The sequence below is a fragment of the Hypanus sabinus genome, chromosome 13 (assembly GCF_030144855.1).
Source record: "Hypanus sabinus isolate sHypSab1 chromosome 13, sHypSab1.hap1, whole genome shotgun sequence".
NCBI classification, from domain to species: domain Eukaryota; kingdom Metazoa; phylum Chordata; class Chondrichthyes; order Myliobatiformes; family Dasyatidae; genus Hypanus; species Hypanus sabinus.
Window position 1 is genome coordinate 5,971,769 of NC_082718.1, and position 19,790 is coordinate 5,991,558.

The 19,790-nt window shown below is 39.8% G+C and overlaps 2 protein-coding genes across 8 annotated transcripts in view; one reads left to right on the plus strand and one right to left on the minus strand.

Moving 5' to 3' along the window:
- Positions 1–4,698, plus strand: part of cax1 (cation/H+ exchanger protein 1) — a 62,659-nt gene extending 57,961 nt beyond the window's left edge. For both annotated transcript variants that reach the window (XM_059987035.1, XM_059987034.1), the window contains 2 exons: positions 800–908; positions 1,967–4,698. In XM_059987035.1, coding sequence (XP_059843018.1) covers positions 800–908; positions 1,967–2,040 — 183 coding nt within the window. In that variant the 3' untranslated portion in view covers positions 2,041–4,698. The remainder of the gene's footprint in view (positions 1–799; positions 909–1,966) is intronic.
- A 149-nt stretch (positions 4,699–4,847) lies between these two features.
- The window catches only part of klhdc10 (kelch domain containing 10), a 50,783-nt gene continuing 35,840 nt past the window's right edge, over positions 4,848–19,790 (minus strand). For all 6 annotated transcript variants that reach the window (XM_059987044.1, XM_059987043.1, XM_059987042.1 and 3 more), the window contains 5 exons: positions 14,838–14,922; positions 12,782–12,848; positions 11,523–11,570; positions 6,698–6,837; positions 4,848–5,838 (listed from right to left, as the gene is read on the minus strand). In XM_059987044.1, the coding sequence (XP_059843027.1) occupies positions 5,629–5,838; positions 6,698–6,837; positions 11,523–11,570; positions 12,782–12,848; positions 14,838–14,922 (550 nt within the window). In that variant the 3' untranslated portion in view covers positions 4,848–5,628. The remainder of the gene's footprint in view (positions 5,839–6,697; positions 6,838–11,522; positions 11,571–12,781; positions 12,849–14,837; positions 14,923–19,790) is intronic.

Below are 19,790 nucleotides of genomic sequence, written 5' to 3' on the forward strand. Positions count from 1 at the left end.
ATCTTGCGAGTAAGGAATCCAAACATATACAATTTACAGATATCAGTAGCTGTAACTGGTAAGCTAATTATTTATTAAAAAAAATAGCTGTTTTCTGTTCAGACTTCAGACCAGTGTGTGTGACGGGGGCCCATGCTGTTTCTCTTGTGCCCAGGTAAAATGTAAAAAGAATGGTTGGGACACGAGTGCACGTGCTCTGGGCCCAGTTATTTTATTGTCAGTAACAACAGTTACTTCATCATGCTGATTAGCTGAAATTATTGCAAATTGCCTGAAACCCGTCAGTGAAGCTCCACTCGTTGAGCAGAGGTTGGGGGCAATCTTCACGATTGCCAGTTAGCTGGGTGTGATGTCTCCTCTACAGCTTCAGAACTGGTGGAGGGAACTGGAGAAGCAGGGAGAGGAGTACTGTACCAGTTTATGGGATGTGATGAATAACTGAAAGAAATGGTAGAAGATGGTGTAAGAATTCATACATCTCCCCCACCCCCCCAAGTAAAGAAATCGAATTAAGTATGGGGCACATTGAAAGTCGCAAAACATGTTCATCGGGTGAAAGAGGTGGAATTTGAGTAAATTATCGTGCAGGATAAAGTCTAGAAGGTATAAGCAGAAGGTGATGGAAGAAGGAAGGCTGTTGTATATGTGACCTTTACTCAGAAGCTAAAGACCTTTGCCAACCTTGTTTTATAGAAACAAGCATGAGGACTGGATTTAAAATTGATTAAATTAGTAATATTATGCCAAGGCAGTGGTTTCGGCCCCAGTACTGAGCAGGAGCTGTTTGTTTTGTATTTAGCCTGTAGGTTTCAATCTGCTCTTCAGTGATCTCCATCTCTGGGCATCAATATTCAGTGTCATTTTAATGAACTACATCTTCATGGATGGCAAGAGTGACTACTTCCAAGGTAGGTTGCCTCGCATCGCTGTTTAGATGAACAATATAGTACACTTTCATGAAGATTACATTGGTAACTTGATGTCAAACAGAAGTTTTGCGGAGTCTCACATTTGAAAGAAGTGAAGGCTGTTACATATTGAGATGCAATTAAATGTTCTTTTCCATGTCGGGCTTTGCATTTATTTGATTTTTTTTCGGTCACTGAACATGTGTTTTAAATAGTATAGAGTTTCCACAACATTATCCTTAGCATGTTCCCCACTTAGTTTGAGAATTGGGCATGAGTTAAGTCAGTAACCAACACAAGCTGTGTTCTGCTGGTGGGCATCTGTACAAGTTGATCCTGATTACTTATCTATGAAGGTTTCCTTTTATACATTCGGAAGCATCCCAAAGTGGTTTACAAGCCGTGAAGTATTTATAGACTACCCACTTGAGCTCAGCAGCTGAGTTGTACAGAGAGCTTTCACACCTTTAGCCAAAAGCCAATTGTTCATTGTGGGCCAGGACAAAAGATAAATAATTGTAAGAAAGATTTTACTGGTCTGTTTTTGTATTAAATAAGAGCTCTGATTGATGTTTCTTTTTGGTTTAAGTTGAATGGAAACAACATTAATTCAACATGCAACACACAGCTGGATGAACTCCAGTCAGGCAGCATGAAAGGAAGGGAATAAAGATTGGGCATTTATGGTGAATGGTCTTGAACCAAAACATCGACTGTTCATTCCCCTCTATTGATGCTGCTAGCTGAGTTTCTCCAGTATTTTGTGAACGGTGCTCAAGATTTTCAGCATCAGTTGAACTTCATGATTAATTAAATGTGATTTGGTTTGTGTAAAATCCCAGAGGAGTGGGAATTGATTTTGAGCTAAGTTCCAGTAGCACTCAAACCAAGCAGAAACCTTGAATTGTAGAATTTAGATCAGACACAGACCCTTTGACCAAATGAGCTACATGTGTGAAGCTGAAAACAGTAATTCTTTCATTCCTCAGCACAGGCTGGTCTTTGCTTTAACTAATCTTCTGGAGTGCACGTTTGCTATCATTTGCTTGTCTTTGCAGGCACAGCGCTGGTGGTAGTCTACCTTATCATCATGGCCATGTATTACTTTGCTCCATCTCGAAGCATGTGCTGAGGATGCTTCCAGCAAATAGTTCGTCATTTCGGACAGTTTGATTGAATAACTCTATCGTTATCAACAGCCAAGAATTCTTCAGAATTGTCATTTTCTGCTACTGTCTAACAGTACTCAAAACAGCATTGTTGATGTAAGGATTCCTGCAAGTACTGAAGTGACTGACAAACACAATTTGCAGTCAAGCTGTGGTATATTCATCTAATTTGGATCTTGGTAACAATCTTCCTCTTCGGTTTGGAGGGGAGAATTTGGGTAAACTACTTCTCATTCTTTTATGGGAGGTTCTGTTTTGCAAGCTCCCCAGTGAAACAAGTGTCCAGTGAAGTCTGAGAACTCTAAACTACCTTAGCTAGCAATTCCTGGCCATGATTCCATTGGCTGCTATTTGATCTAGATGTAATTTCCTGTTATTTTTTGTGAGATGTAAATATACATACTAATAACTTGATTTAAAAACAATGAGAAAATTTGCATTTCTTAAATAACTTGCTCTACAATTGAAGGACTATAAGTAGCCAAATGTATTTATATAAGCAAACTTGTTTATTTAAAATAAAATTTGTATCTCTATTAACAACTGAAGTTTAACACTTTATTTACAGGAAACTAAGCTAAAATCTTCTGGAAAGCCTATTACAATAATTGTCACTATTCCTGGGTTTAGACAATGAGCCAGAGGAACAGAATTACACAATTCTGCGCCAACATTTGATCATGGGTGATGTATTTCCCTTCAACTTGTTCTTCTGCCTTCTTCTCGTAACCTTTCATGTCCTGACTTATCAAAAACCTGTCAACCACACCTAGTGACTTGGTCTCCACAGTTGCCTGTGACAATGAATTCCAGAGTCACCACCTTCTGGCTAAAGAAATTCCTGCTCAGCTCTGTTCTAAACATTCCCTCTATTCACTCTATCTAGGCCTTTCACTATTTAATACGTTTCAATGAGATTGACCCTCATTCTTCTGAATCCCAGCCAGTACAGGCCTAGATCTATGAAACCCTCCTCATATGATAAGCCTTTCATTCGCAGAATCATTTTTGTGAATCCCCTTTGAAACCTCTCTAATGTCAACACAACTTTTTTTAGACAAGGGGCCCAAAAGTGCTCACAATACTCCGTGAGGCCTTACCACTGCCTTATACAGCCTCAGCATTACACCTTTGCTTTTATATTCTTGTCCTCTCGAAACAAATACTAACTTTGCACTTGCCTTCTTCACCTCTGACACAAAATGCAAATTAGGACCCAAGTCTCTTCACATCTCAGATTTTTGAATTTTCTCCCCATTTCAGAAAATAGTCTATGCTTTTATTCCTTCTCCCAAAGTGCATAACCATACACTATTCCATCTCGGGAAACAATTTTACAGCAGCTTGATTAACAGACATTTAAGCATTCTGCCTAGATTCACAATATCACCTCCCAAATATTTGATGCACTCAATGCTTTGCAACTCTGGGATAGAGAGATCACATTTTGTGCAATTGGAGGTGATTTTCTCCAGTTAATTGGCCAGGTACGGGTACTGAATAATGAAGTTGTACGTGGAGATGAGATGTGGATGGGGTTTTGCTAGTTTTAAGTTATTTTTACATGAAGATGGTAATTCAACATTTCCAAGCAGGTGTTGCGACTGAGAGAATGTCTAACTGCATGCATTCAGATTTGCAGCGTCCGATAATCCTATGATCTGTCTCGGAAGCAGGGTGAACCCTTGCAAGGCAGCAGGGCCCAATGGGTACCTGTGTAAATTTCAGCCAAAACTGGTTGATTGTAGCTGGAGCATTTACTTTATCTAAATAAAAAGGCCAAGCTGATCCTACAGCGACATGGCATAACACTCAATGTGGCTGCCTTTGAGCATTCAGAAAGCAATTATTTTGTTGAAGTCATAACAGCCTATGAAGAGTGATGTGCTGTAATAATGTAGAAATTTCACTGTTCTTTGCATTTAAAGTTTACCATTAAATCATAATTTTAATATGCATAAGGCATGGTAATTACTGATCACAGTCAGCATAGGCATTGTTGTCTTTAGAGTTGCTAAGGTATATTCATAAACACTGCTTCACTAAAAATCTAAGGAGTGAAAGATCTGGTCCTCAAGATTAGCCATCTAAATTGCCAATGCCAGTTTAGTTTATTTGCACTGCTTTATGTTATCCTAAAGACACATTTAAAATTGTACAGCAGTCTGCACCATGTAAATTAACCAATTCAGCATGAGGTAATTCAAAACAGAACGAGAAACTTCTGGAACAGAGGTAGAACCCTTAAGTTCAAGACCTTAGACCAGACCAGGACATTAACCTGAAGATTCAAAATAGAAGATGATTTATATCATGAAGTGGATCACATCAGTGAAACAGGATGGGAAAGTTAGCTTGTGATTTAAATTATACAAGGAACATCAAGTTTAAATGAAAAAAATACAATTAGACAGCTATTGATACAGTGTATAATTCTACTATTCAAGTCAAATCAGTAACTGCCACTTTATCTCTCCACCTCAGTCCCAGTGTGATCCAAGTTTACTTTGCTTCAAGTGAAGACAGCAATAATTAACAAAATTGCTCAAGTACTGAAAACACACTTGTACTCACAACTACAAGAACAGTTTGCTTTGAAGTTGTAATGATCAATAAAATTCCGATAATTAACAGCGGCAGAAGGAACTCATCCAGGCCAACTGTAATAGTTTGACATAGCCATCTCTTTCCAGGTGACTTGTCCCATTTCCCAGGTACCTGTATTCTACAGGTCACATACAATACTTTAAATGTAGTGATAAACACTTAATTCAATTAATTCAATCATGCTTTATTAAATTTTACAAAAGGGAAAAGAAAACCTTAGATTTAAAAAAAATTAAATCTGGTCATCTAAGCAATTTAAAAAAGGAACAAATCCACATTTTGATCCCTTCATTTTTAAAATGAGTTTCTTGGGTAAAGCCTGACGCAGCTCAGCTCAACTTCGAGCAAGAGTTTAAAATTCCAAGTGTTCATTAAATCACTGCACCTTTCAGGGATGCCAATTGCTTCAAGACTAAAGCAGGAAGAATTCAAAACATTCAGAAAACAACAGATTTAAAGCAAATCAAAAACAAAACGGTGAAGATTGTGGTGGGAAAGGAAAAGGTAGATATCCAAGTACAAGACAGAAATATTTGACATACGCAGGTCTGACAGCAATTGAAATTAGAATTAAAAATAACATCTGCAAAAATGCAGTGCACATAGGAGGGAAAAGCAGCCATCACCAATAAATAACTAATAAATAACTGGGCTGAAATTTTAGGAATTTAAGCAAAGTCCATTTAGGGGCAGGGTGAAAACTGGAGTAACCACGGGGCAAGGACAAGTTTAAAATCAACATTTTAAAGCAAGTTCCCTAGGGTTGAGGAAGAGAGAAAATTGGGATCAGTCAGTGGCACTTGATGCAAAAGTGACAGGATGTTTAGAAATAACAGGCATCCAACACTTATGGCAGATAAGGCCTTGAGGAGTATTCTTTCCAGCAGCTTCCTCCAACATCACCCATATTGCAGAATGGTTTCCCTCCATCCCCTTACCAGCAATCACTTAAGTCTCTCCACAAGTCCTTGTGTGAGTCCAAAATTGAGAAGTTGTGTAGTGGAGAACCGTGTTAACTGCGGGAGGCTTTTCAGTAACCTCTCCCAACAAAGTTCAAACAGGCTGGGCACCACTAGCCAGATTTTATACAGCGAATCAGTCCGCTTGTTCTCGTGAATGTTGACCACTCCACCATGTACATACATACAGCCAGCCTGCAAGACAATGATAAAACTGTTAAATCTTACCAAGAAAAAAAATCCCTACAGCATTACCTCAGGATTATCTGCATGCATTTTCACTGCTGCAAGATTTTTATCTAGTTCCCTTTTCATCGCTGGTGTCAGAGGAATGTACTCTGCCCACTTTACTCCAACCTTGCTGGTTTAAAGAGAGCAGAGTTTGTGGACTGTAGATTGAAACGGTGATCAGGGTCAGACCAGTGCAGACAAATTCAAGAGCAACTCATTCCAGAAGAGTGGAGAACAAATGGCTATGTATTGTTAAAGTTAGGCTAGAAATATCCTGCAGTGAACAAGGTCTGAATGATGCTAGAGTTCATGCAGACACTGGAATTTCTCAGAATGACCTCTTGCAAAATGGATTTAAAATCATTGAGGGAAAATGGACCTCAATGTTTCTTAACTTAGTGCAGTATTACAAACGGCAGTGAATGATGGTAGGAAGCTAAGATGTTAACTTTCTCTCTACAGAGGTATCTACACCTGTTGAATATTCCAGTAATTTGTCTTTGTTGTAGTAAAATACATTTGATTAGGACCACTCAAGGGTATCTGCACATCATAGGCTCCTAAATTCGTAGCTATCTGCAGCTGTGGGTGTGCAAGTCATTCCAAAGCAAAATATGAGATCTTAAGGTTAAATTTAACAACTTAATGAATCTCAGCTAAAATGACCCATGTCCAACAGGCAAAATAAAGTTCCAATTACTATTTTACATCAGTGACACCCAAAGGATAGTGGAAGGGATGGGTGTTGAAGGTGTTTAAAACCCAACCCAAGCCTTGGTAATGCCACCTGTAATACAGTTGGTATTAAAGTTTATTTACTCACCGGGGTGACTGCTGCAGTGTGAAAGTAAGCTGGCTCAGGCATTTCTGCAGGCAGTTTAACCCACTGGAAAGTTTGTAAACTGAGCTTCCACAGGTCCCCTAGTATCACCTCACCATTATATCCACCACAGACATACACATCTGTAAAAATTGATCAGATTAAGCTCATCTACTAATTGCCAAATCAATAACTCCATAACATGAAAGAAAAATGGAAGTTGATAACATGTCTAGGTCAATACACAGCTTCAGTCAACACAACTACAGGCAATGTGGCTCCCAATCTCTCGGCGGGCGAGCATTTTGCAGCGTGACCAGCACTCCCTGACCTTTAACAGAGACTTGGAAGCCTTGGGCGGGGACAGGGACACACAGGATGGGAAAGTATTTAACTGGGAAGGGTGATTTATAATTCTATTAGGCAGGAGCATGGGAGCATAAATTGGGAACAGATGTTCACAGGAAAATGTACAACAAATGTGGAGACTATTCAGCAAGCAGTTGCATGAGGTTCTAGACAGCTTTGTCCCACTGAGGCAGGGAAAAGATAGTAGGGTAAAGGACCCACAGTTGAAGAGAAGTGGAACACCGAGTCAAGAGAAAGGAGGAAGTATAGTTAAGGTTTAGGAAGCAGGAATCATATAGGGTCTTCAGACAGCCAGGGACGAACTCAGCAGAGCTGGAAGAGGACATGACAAGGCCTTGGTGAGCAGGATTAAGGGAAACTGCCAAGGCATTCTATACACATGTGGAGAACAGGATGATGACTGGATTGAGGGTGGGACCAATCAGGAATTAAAAAGGAAATTTGCCTAGAGGAGCAGTTGGTAGGGGAGGTCCTTAATGAATATTTTGCTTCAGTATTCACCAGAGAGAGGGAACTTGACAAATCTGATGTCAGCATGGAACAGGCTAATATGCTGGAACATGTTAACGTTAAGGAAGATGAAGTGCTGGAACTTTTGAATTTGGATTGACAAGTTCCTGGGGCCAGACAGGATACACTCCAGGTTACTATGGGAAGCAAGGGAAGAGATTGCTGCACTTTTGGGTTATGATTTTGCATCCTCACTGGCCACAGGAGTAATACCAGAAGATTGGAGGGTAGCAAATATTACTCCTTTCTTCAAGGTTGTAGGGATTATCCTGGAAATTATAGACCAGTAGTGAGCTTTACAGTGGTAGGCAAACTACTCTCAGAGACACAAATTCAACATTTGGAGAAGCATCATCTGATTAGGGATAGCGAGGGTTCTGTGAGGGACAGCTTGTGCCTCACGGGCCCAACTGGGGATAGTGAGGGCTCTGCGAGGGACAGGTTATGTCTTTTTTTAAATATATTTATTAAATTTTTAGAAAATTACAAAGAATAAATGTAATGATAAAATAGTACAAAAGAGAAAAAATAATAACCCTCCCCCCTCCCCTTAACCCTTGTTTAAAGAAAGAAAGAAGAGAAAGATTGCCTGGATATCGGAGGATCCCCACATGCACCATGGAGTTCAAAATAATTTTTATTTTTATTTTTAATTTTCCCCAATTACTTTATAATTTTATCTTCGAAGGACCTATGTATTTAATTCTATCTTTTGTAGGTATGGGAGCCAAATTTTTAAAAATATATCATATTCATTTCTTAGATTGTATGTAATTTTTTCAAGTGGAATACAACTATATATTTCATTATTCCAATGATACATAGTTAAATATAAATCAGATTTCTAAGTAACTGCGATAACTTTTTTGGCTACTGCCAATGCAATTTTTATAAATTTTTTCTGATACTTACTCAATTTAAGTTTCAGTATTGTCCCTTCAATGTCTCCTAATAAAAATAATATTGGACTATGTGGGAGTTGTACTCCAGTAATTTGTTCCAATAAAAGTCTTAGATTTATCCAAAATGATTGAATTTTAAAACACGACCAAGTAGAATGTAAAAAAGTACCAATTTCTTGATTACACTGAAAACATTGGTCAGACATATTTGAATTTAATCTATTTATTTTCTGTGGTGTTATATATAATTGATGTAAAAAATTATATTGTATTAATCTGTCAAATATTTATTGTATTTATCATACTATCAGAACATAATCTTGACCAGCTTTTTCCATCAATTTTAATATTCAAATCAGATTCCCATTTTTGTCTTGACTTATGCATTCCTGATTTAATTGTCTGATTTTGAATCAAATTGTACATACAAGATGTAAATTTTTAAATTTTTCCTTTTTGAATCAATTTCTATTTCACTGGGTTTTGGCATCAACATTGTTCGACCCAGCTTTTCTCATAAATAAGCCTTTAATTGAAAATAACAGAAAAGAGTGTTGTTTGATATTTTATATTTATTTTTTAATTGATCAAACGACATCAATATACCTCCTTCAAAACAATCACCTATATATTTAATCCCTTTTTGGAACCAATTATGTAAAAGTTTATTATCCATTGTAAAAGGAATAAGCCTATTTTGAATTAAAGTTCTTTTTGCTAATAAAGATTTCTTTATCTCATCGTCCATATTTACCTTATTCCATAAATCAATCAAGTGTCTTAATATAGGAGATTCTTTTTTTTCCCATATCCATTTGGATTCCCATTTATATATAAAATCTTCTGGTATGTTTTCTCCTACCTTATCTAATTCTATTCTAATCCATGCCAGTTTTTCTTCATCAAAAAAAATGCAATAAATCTAAGTTGATTTGCTTTATAACAATTCTTAAAATTTGGAAGTTGTAACCCTCCTAAATCAAATTTATATGTCAATTTTTCCAATGATATTCTTGACATCTTTCCTTTCCAAAGAAATTTCCTTAAATATTTATTCAGTTCTTGAAAAAACTTCTCAGGCAATTGTATTGGTAAAGTTTGGAATAAATATTGCAATCTAGGAAATATATTCATTTTTACAGCATTAACTCTACCTATTAATGTTATTGGTAACGTCATCCATTTATCAAGATCCTCTTTTTTTAATAATAGCAAATAATTTTGTTTATATAAATTTTTTACATCATTATCAACTAATACCTAAATATTTTATCCCATTTATTGACCATCGAAATTGAGTTACTAATCAACATTGGTTATAATTTCCTTTGGTAAGGGGTAAAATTTCACTTTTATCTCAATTTACTTTATACCCTGATACTTTCCCATATTCTTCCAATCTAAAAGATAATCTTTGCAAAGATTGCAATGGGTTTGTTAAATAAATCAAAACATTATCAGTAAATAAATTAATCTTATATTCTTCTTGATTAACTCTAAAGCTCCCATGTCTGAATCTGTTCTAATTAATTCAGCTAATGGTTCTATTGCCAATACAAATAAAGCAGGTGATAATGGGCAGCCTTGTCTAGTTGACCTTGTTAAGCAAGACAGGTTTTGTCTAAGAAAGTAAGGAGGCATGGGATTTTTGGAAACTTGGTTGCATGGATTCAGAATGTACTTGCCCATAGCAGGCAGAAGTGGAAGTAGCTAGAGTGCATTATGTCTAGAGGCTTGTGACTAATGTTCCACAAGAATCTGTTCTGGGAGCCATGCTCTTTGTGAATTTTAGAAATGATTTAAATGAGGGTGTGTTAGTAAGTTTGCATATGACACGAAGGTTGGTGGAGTTGTGGATAATGTAGATTGATGAGGGTTACAAAGGGACATTGATAGGATACAAATGGGCTGAGAAGTGGCAATGGAATTCAATTTGAAGAAGTGTGAAATGATTTATTTTGGAAGGTTTATCTTGAGGTTAGGATTCGAGGTTAATGACAGAATTCATAGCAGGGTGGAGGAAATGTCCATTGGTCCCTCAGAGTTGCTGCACAAGTTTATACGGTGGTGAGAAGACAGGGATTGTTGGCCTTCATCAGTTGGGGGTCAAGTTCAAGAGTCGCAAGGCGATGTTGGTCACCTCATTACAGGAATAATATGGAAGCTTCAGAGGGTTTTTCCAGAATGCTGCTTGGATTAGAGAGCAAGTCTTATGAGGAATGGTGCAGTGAGGTAGGGCTTTTCTCTTTCAATTGGAGAATGATGAAAGGTGACTCGATAAAGATGTATAAGCTGATAAGAAGCATAGTTAGGGAGGACGTACAGCACCTTTCTCCCCCAGAGCAGCAATGGCTAATATGAGGAGGCATAGTTTTAAGGTGACTGGAGGAAAAATGTGAAAGGGATTATTTTTGTTTATAGACGGAGAATGGCAAGTGCATGGAACGCATTGCCAGGGTGATGGCAGATGCTGATACGTTACGGACATTTAAGAGACTCTTAGATAAGCGCATGGATGAAAGAAAAACGGAGGGCCATGTGAGTGGAAGAATTAGATTTGATCTCTGATTCAGCTGAAAGGTTAGCACGACATCGTGAGCCAAGGGGCTTGCATTCTGCTGTACTGTTCAATGTACAGAGCACATTCCTACAAACTGATCAATTTTATAGTGATGTGACAAGAGCAAATGTTGGCCTCCATTCTTACATCATCCCTGCATTTCTTAACTATCAAATGGAGTTTTTTTCACACTACTCAAGTTCAGACAAGGTTTCAATTTAACTTCCCAGCTGAAACTTAGCACCTCTGATATTATTGGACTTCCTTAGTATTACGATAGACATCTGAACCCATGATCTGTTGACTGAGCCACAAAAAAAACAGCTTTCTTTTGAAAACTCAAAAGGTTTTCAATGTCACAGTTATTCAGAAAAGGAGTGAGACACAAAGCAAGGAGCTACAAGCCAGTTAAGCTAAGCACCTAGCATTGGAAAACATGGAGAGAGGATTGTGGAATTGAGAGAAAATACTAGGCTGCCACACTTACCATGTCCTATTTGTACACAGCTATGACATCTTCTAGCTGCCGGGAAACCTACAGTTTAAAAACAAACCTGGTTACGACCTAACTATGATGAAGGAAAAAAAGAGGGAAGGGACAAGAAATCAACTAGAACCATACAGCAGATCCCTTAAGGCTATTGGGTCTGTACTGACCACAAAACACCCATTTCACACTGATCCCTTTTTTATTTTCCCTACCTCGTAGATAAAACCACCAGAAATTTATCAATACACCAAAAAAACCAATATAGTGCAGTTAAGGATTTCCCTCCAAGTAATGCAAACACAAAATAGCTGCAGTAAACTCATCTCCATCAGTAATCTGACAAAGCAATCAAAGCTGCCTCTTCATGTAAAAAGCACCCATCCTCCCATAGCCTGTTGATCAAATATTCCTTCATCTTCGAGCTCCGTCCTGGTCTTGCTCCACAATCTCTTGCAACTTTATGATTACTGCTGCTCCATTTGGAACTTTCCTTCTTCACTGACATCTCTCCTTCTAACCCCAGTACTTGCAGTCAAAACAGCAGCTTCCATACCCCCACATGGGCTTTCCGGATGATCCAGACTCTCAAAGTTCTTCCTGAAACCCAGCTTTTTAATAAGCTTCTAGGTTTTTCTCTGTCTCCCTCTGCGGCTCAATGTCTATTTTTGAAAATATGTAACTTGCGCTAACGGGGCAGCACAGTAGTGTAGTGGTTAGCACAGTGCTTTACAGTACCAGTGACCCGGGTTCAATAACTGCCACTGCCTGTATGTTCTCCTTGTGACCACATGAGTTTCCTATGATTCCTCCCACAGTCCAAAGATGTACGGGTTAGTAGGTTAACTGGTCTTTGTAAACTGTCCTGTGATTATGCTGGGTGGTGTGGCTTGTAAGGCCTACACAGTGATGTATGTCAATAAATAATTAAAGCAGCTGATTTTACTACATGGTTTCAAACACATTTTAAACTGATCATTTAAAGGGGATTGATCCCATAAACAAATTTAGCCTCTCACTATGCCTGGGTTCCAATACAGTTGAAGATGAAGTGTCACTTGGGCAGTGTTCAGCATCTGTATGAACTGAAGACCAAACAACGAATGGGATGTTTGGGTCGGAGGTGGGTAGTGGTGGAAAATTAACAGGGAAAGGACAGAAAACTTGAAAAAGCAAACCTAAAAAGCCCTTAAAACTGTACCAGCTTTATTCCTGTCTTTTATCTTTTTCTAATTATTTACAGTAGATTCCAGACTTGCCTGTTCGCTCCTGTGGTTTTGTTTGTATCTCCTCCCATGTATTAGTTTCCAAGTTATAGGCATGTATCTGAAAATCAAATAAGCAGACAGTCTTAAAAGCATCACTCCTTCTAAGAGCTCCCTGTACTTAACCTAGCATAGGTTCTGTCAGTCCTATAACCATATAACAATCACAGCACGGAAACAGGCCATCTCGGCCCTCCTAGTCCGTGCCGAACTCTTAATCTCACCTAGTCCCACCTACCCGCACTCAGCCCATAACCCTCCACTCCTTTCCTGTCCATATACCTATCCAATTTTACCTTAAATGACACAACTGAACTGGCCTCTACTACTTCTACAGGAAGCTCATTCCACACAGCTATCACTCTCTGAGTAAAGAAATACCCCCTCATGTTTCCCTTAAACTTCTGCCCCCTAACTCTCAAATCATGTCCTCTCGTTTGAATCTCCCCTACTAATAGGAAACAGCCTATTCACGTCAACTCTATCTATCCCTCTCAAAATTTTAAATACCTCGATCAAATCCCCCCTCAACCTTCTACGCTCCAATGAATAGAGACCTAACTTGTTCAACCTTTCTCTGTAACTTAAGTGCTGAAACCCAGGTAACATCCTAGTAAATCGTCTCTGCACTCTCTCTAATTTATTGATATCTTTCCTATAATTCGGTGACCAGAACTGTACACAATATTCCAAATTTGGCCTTGTACAATTTTAACATTACATCCCAACTTCTGTACTCAATGCTTTGATTTATAAAGGCCAGCGTTCCAAAAGCCTTCTTCACCACCCTATCTACATGAGACTCCACCTTCAGGGAACTATGCACTGTTATTCCTAGATCTCTCTATTCCACTGCATTCCTCAATGCCCTACCATTTACCCTGTATGTTCTATTTGGATTATTCCTGCCAAAATGTAGAACCTCACACTTCTCAGCATTAAACTCCATCTGCCAACGTTCAGCCCACTCTTCTAACCGGCATAAATCTCCCTGCAAGCTTTGAAAACCCACCTCATTATCCACAACACCTCCTACCTTAGTATCATCGGCATACTTACTAATCCAATTTACCACCCCATCATCCAGATCATTTATGTATATTACAAACAACATTGGGCCCAAAACAGATCCCTGAGGCACCCCACTAGCCACCGGCCTCCATCCCGATAAACAATTATCCACCACTACTCTCTGGCATCTCCCATCTAGCCACTGTTGAATCCATTTTATTACTCCAGCATTAATACCTAACGACTGAACCTTCTTAACTAACCTTCCATGTGGAACTTTGTCAAAGGCCTTGCTGAAGTCCATATAGACTACATCCACTGCCTTACCCTCGTCAACATTCCTCGTAATTTCTTCAAAAAATTCAATAAGGTTTGTCCTGATACCAGATTTCTGTATACAGTACCAAGAAGATCATCTGATCCATTGAGCTCTGGCAGCCTAGCATCCAAGTGCTGTTCACTCTGAAAAGCAGTTTCATCCTGCATTCTACATCTATACACACCCGATTTCCATGCCCATTGGGTAACTTCTGATTGTTGTTTCTATTTTCTCATCTGTCAGTATTTGATTTTGTCTGTGATAGCTCTGAAACTTAATAAAACACAGTGATCCGCAGAACCACAAATACAAGTCACAATATGCATCTAACTCTTGATTCACAGGTATTCATTTGGCATTTCTTCTAGCCCAACTCTAGCCTTTCGAATGATTTAAGCATCACCTCACTGCTGCCCGATTCTGGCATGGGGGATTCAATTCCAAATTTTGTTATTAGTTTAATATTGATCCTGGAATGATTCAAGTAGAACTTCCCCTGTACATTCTAATCCCCACCATTTGCCTTTGAATAGTAATCAACACACCTAGCTAGACCTGTCAGACATTTTCTGCAAAATGTATATATTTATTACAACAAAACAGTTTCAGAACAACCTTCTTTTGTAACCTTACAATTTCTTTACCCCTATCTGCTTCCATGCTCAACTTACACCCCCCACCCCAACCACCCAGGACTGACTTATAGCTGGTATCTCCTACCTTATTTAGTGGATAAGTTGTCCACGATGTTCCCCCACCCAGGATATATATCCTCTGTCCATCGTGTGCAATTTCATGTCGATACCTGAAAACACAAATTGTTCCAAACATGTTTATTTGGCTGTACTTCCAATGCCTTGAATAATTCCTAATTTACTTTCCTGTCTCCAAAAGACTTCTGCATCTTCTTCCATTAAGCTCTGGTGACTGTCCTCTTTCATCCACACTCTCAGTCAACACTTAAAGTCCTGCCCATCCTACTCCAATTCCTAGGAACATTTCTTTATGCTTTGTGAGATGGCTGAGGAGACATCTTCCTTCTGATTCGGTTAGTCCTGATGAAGGGTCTCGGCCTGAAACGTCGACAGTGCTTCTCCCTATAGATGCTGCCTGGCCTGCTGTGTTCCATCAGCATTTTGTGTGTGTTGTTGTTTGAATTTCCAGCATCTGCAGATTTCCTCGTGTTTGTTCCTTCTGATTGGGTCACTTGCCTTGAGACAGGAATACATATCTAATCTAACACATCCAGGGAGTACTGCACTCTTGGGGTTGTGTCTGAAGACACAAGGAGAAACAACTTGTGCTTTTGAAGTATCTCCAAATAACTAGTTCTTTATTCCTAGTGGATCTCTACAGCATCATCGAAGTCCTTCGTCCTTCTTAAAATCTGGTGCCTCGAACTGAACAAAATGCCAAAGTTTCAACATGACTTCCTTGCTTTCTCTTGAACAGTAAAAGGCAAGGATCCTTTTTGCTTTATAAACATGTTCTGCCACCGAGTCATATTATACGCTTCTGGATCTATTTTTGCACCCATTTAAACTTCCCAACACTGAACTTTATTTGCCGTGTGCCAATCTGTTTCACAGCCTGTCAATGTCCAACCAAAGTCTGTTACATTTCCAAATTTGCTGTCATCTGCAAGCTTCAAGAATGACTTGCATTCCCAGAGCTTGTACAGTGGAATAACAAAAAATACTAGGTAGCAAATAAAAGAAAGCAAATCTTTAGCCAGATCCACAGTATTTTCTGATCCCACTAGATCTGTGGTACAAATAGGGGAACTGGTTTCATCCTCTCGAGATTAGGATCAGATAACAGGTGAATACAACCACTACAGCAAGGTTGAAGGTGCAAAAAGGAAGAAGTGATCGCCGGGTTCCCAATTTGGAGCTTACCCAAGCATTCTTGATAGGTCAATGGTTCCTAATGGCACTACAGAACTAGTTTATTATCACTGGTACTTGTTGTGACATTTATTGTTTTATAGCAGCAGTACAGTGTAAGACAAAAAAAAAAATCAAGTTTCAATAAAAATAAGTAGTGCAAAAATAGTGAGTTAATGTTCATAGACCACTCAGAAATATGATAGCAGAGTATGGGTTTTCAGGCTCCTGTACCTCCTCCCTGATGGTAGTAATGAGAAGCGGTTTGTTCTAGATGGTGAGAGTCCTTAATGATGGATGCAACCTTCTGTAGGCACTGCCTTTTGAAGATGTCCTGCATGGTGGGAAGAGTCACGCCTGTGAGGGAGCTGGCTGAGTTTACAACCCTCTGCAGCTTCTTTTGTTCTTGTACATTGGAGCTTCCATAATTCCAAACAGTAATGTAACCAGTCAGAATGCTCTCCACAGTACATCTGTGGAAATTTGCAAGAGTCTTTGTTGATATACCAAATTTTCTCACTCTCCGAATAAAGTATAGCTCCTGCCGCACTTTCTTCATGATTGCATCAATACGTTGGGCCCAGAATGGATCCTCTGAGATGTTGATGCCCAGGAACTTGAAGGTGCTCAACCTTTCTCTACTGCTGACCCCTCAATCAGGACTTATTTCTGTTCCTCTGACTTCTCCTTCCTGAAGTCCACGATCAATTCCTTAGTCTTACTGATTTGGAGTGCAAAGTTGTTCTCACACCACTCAACCAACAGATCTCTCTCACTCCTGTACGCTTCATTGCCATCTGAGATTCTGCCCATAGTGGTTCATCAGCAAATTTATAGATGGTTCTTAAGCTGTGCCGAGCTACACGGTCAGGAGTGTAGAGAGAGTAGAGCAGTAAGCAAAGCATATATCCTTGAGATACAGCATGCCCGAGGAGATATTATCAGGATATATTTGCACTGACTGTGGTCTCCCAATGAAGAAGTCAAGGACCCAGTTGCAGAGGGAGGTACAGAGGCTTACTGATTAGTATTGAGGGGATGTTGGTATTGAATGCTGAGCTGTAATCAATAAACAGCAGTCTGGCGTAGTTTTCTTGTTGTCCGGTGGTCCAGGGATGAATGGAAAGCCAGTGAGAATGTAAACACTGTAAACTTGTTGTGGTGGTACCCAAATTACAGTGGGTCCAGGACCTTGTTCAGCCACAAGTTGACTACAGCCATGACCAACCTCTCAAAGCACTTCATTACAGTAGCTGAGAGCGCTTCTGGGCGATAGTTGCTGCGGCAGCTCATCCTGTTCTACTTGGGCACTGGTATGATTGATGGCCTTTTGAAGCAAGTGGGATCTGTCAACTGTAGTAGTGAGAGATCGAAGATGTCCTTGAACATTCCAGCCAGATAGTTGGCATAGGTTTTCAGTACCCTGTAAGGTACACCATCAGAGCCCGATGCCTTGCGAGGGTTCACCCTCTTGAAGAATGTTCTGATGTCAGCCTCCAAGACAGATTATTGGGTAACCGATACCATGAGGATTTGCACTGATGTAGTTTTATTGTCCCTTTTAAAGTATGATAAATGATGTTCAGATCGGGGAGTGAAGCATCACAACTACATAGGCTGTTAGGTTTCACCTTACAGGAGGTAATAGCATGCAAACCCTGTGTCTCTAACTTCATACAGAATTGCCTTTGCACTCTAATGATGGTCTTCTGTAAATCATAACTGGACTTCCAGAGTTCTGGATCATTGGTCTTGAGCACCTCAGCAGGCTGTGAATCTCCTAGTTCATCCACAGCTTCTGGTTTGGGCACATCCAGGCACATAATCATCTGGCAGATCTTGATAAAATGCTGATGACTGTGCCATATTTATTCAGAACTTAAGATCAATCCCTGAATATGGTCCAGTCCACCAATTTACAGGAGTCCCTTAAGTGCTCCTCCACATTCCTTGACCAAAATCTTAATGGTCATCACCACTAGTGCGTGGTCCTCAGTCTCTGGCATTCTCCTGGCAAACAGGCAAAGTGTTAGCATAGGATGGCACAGTAGCTGTTCTTGATGATGGGTGTATTAGTGATCAAGTGTTAGCTTCTATGGTTCTACAGGTGACTTGTTAAGACTGGCCTGGTTGAAGTCCCCCACGATGTTCTGGAAGCATCAGGGTGCGCTGTCTTGTTAGTGAAGATTATGGTACCCAGCTCCTCTACAGCTAGAGTAGCATCAGCTAGGGGTGGATGTTCAATGCAGCCAGGATGATGGCAGAAAGCTGACTCAGCAGACAGAACAAACGAGACTTGACTACCAGATGTTCCAGGTTAGGGAAGCAGGACTGAGACAGAACCACCACATCTGTGCACCACAGTGAGTTAATCATGAAGCAAACACTGCCATCTCCGCCTTTACCTGGCATTGCTGTCCGATCCATGATGTGGAAGATGAAGCCTTCGGGCTGGAATGCTGGGGGTGAGCCATGTCTCTATGTGCAGAGTACACAACAGTCCCTGATCCCTCTGTTTCTGTAATCTTGCTCTGAAGTCTTCAATTTTATTTTCCCTAAGGCTCCACATTAGGCAGGAAGCTTGTAAGGAGCATGGACTTTAGGGCCCTACATTTCAGCTTTACTTCAGGTCCAGCCCAATGGCCTAACTTGCTAAAACAATGGAGAGGAAGTTTCCAGCAGCTACACTCACTCACTGCGTCGCCTGCAGTCTGGAAGCTGTGGATTTTTAAACATTTTTTTTAAACAGGTAAGTGTTAAGTTAAACATGGCAAAAAAAGGATTAGATTGATCTTGGAGTCGGTTAAAAGGTTGACGCAACATCATGGGCAAAAGGACTGAACTGTTCTATGTCCTAACCAAAAATGGACTGGCAGACCGGTGCAGAATTATTCACACCAGTACACTCAAGGCCTCGTAGCAAACTTGAATGGAGCAGGGCAGAAGCACAAGGTTGAAAGAATGTGAAATAAAATTAAAACGAATAAGCAGCATCTATTCTATTTAATAAAGTAGCAAGAATGAAATGTTAGACTCAATTTATTGATTTTTTAATATAGAGGACTCCTTAAAGGGTGTGGCATGTGGCCAAGTGGTTAAGGTGTTGGACTAATGATCTGAAGGTCGTGAGTTTGAGCCCCAGCCGAGGCAACGTGTTGTGTCCTTGAGCAAGGCACTTAACCACAGACTGCTCCAATCCACCCAGCTGAAAATGGGCACCGGCAAAAAGCTGGGGGTTAACCTCGCGATAGACTGGCGTCCTATCCGGGGTTGGGGGGAGTCTCGTACTCTCAGCCGCTTCATGCCGCGGAAAACGGCATTAGCACCGGCCTGATGAGCCTATAAGGCTCAGGACTGACTTTAACTTAACTAACCCCTCATTCATATATAGTTTAATGTATACTCTATCTCACTCGGAAAGTCATTAGTCACATGCAAACTACCAGATAGATACTTCATTGTGGATTGCAAACCAGATCATGAAAGAACTCTGTCACAAACACAAAAACCAGGCATTTACACCTTAATAGGTCACTCCTGAGTCATGTCACCATCATCTAATAACTAAACTCATGCAATGATGCATCTCAACTTGATATGGCAACTCCTTTGCACATGACCACAAGAAACTGCAGAGAGTTGTGGACACATTTCAGTATGTCATGGAAACCATTCTCCCTTCCACTGACTCTGTCTACACTTCTCACTGCTCAGTAAAGCCACCAACTTATCAAAGACCCACCCATCCCAGACATTCTTTCTTCTCCCCCCTCCTCCCATCAAAAAA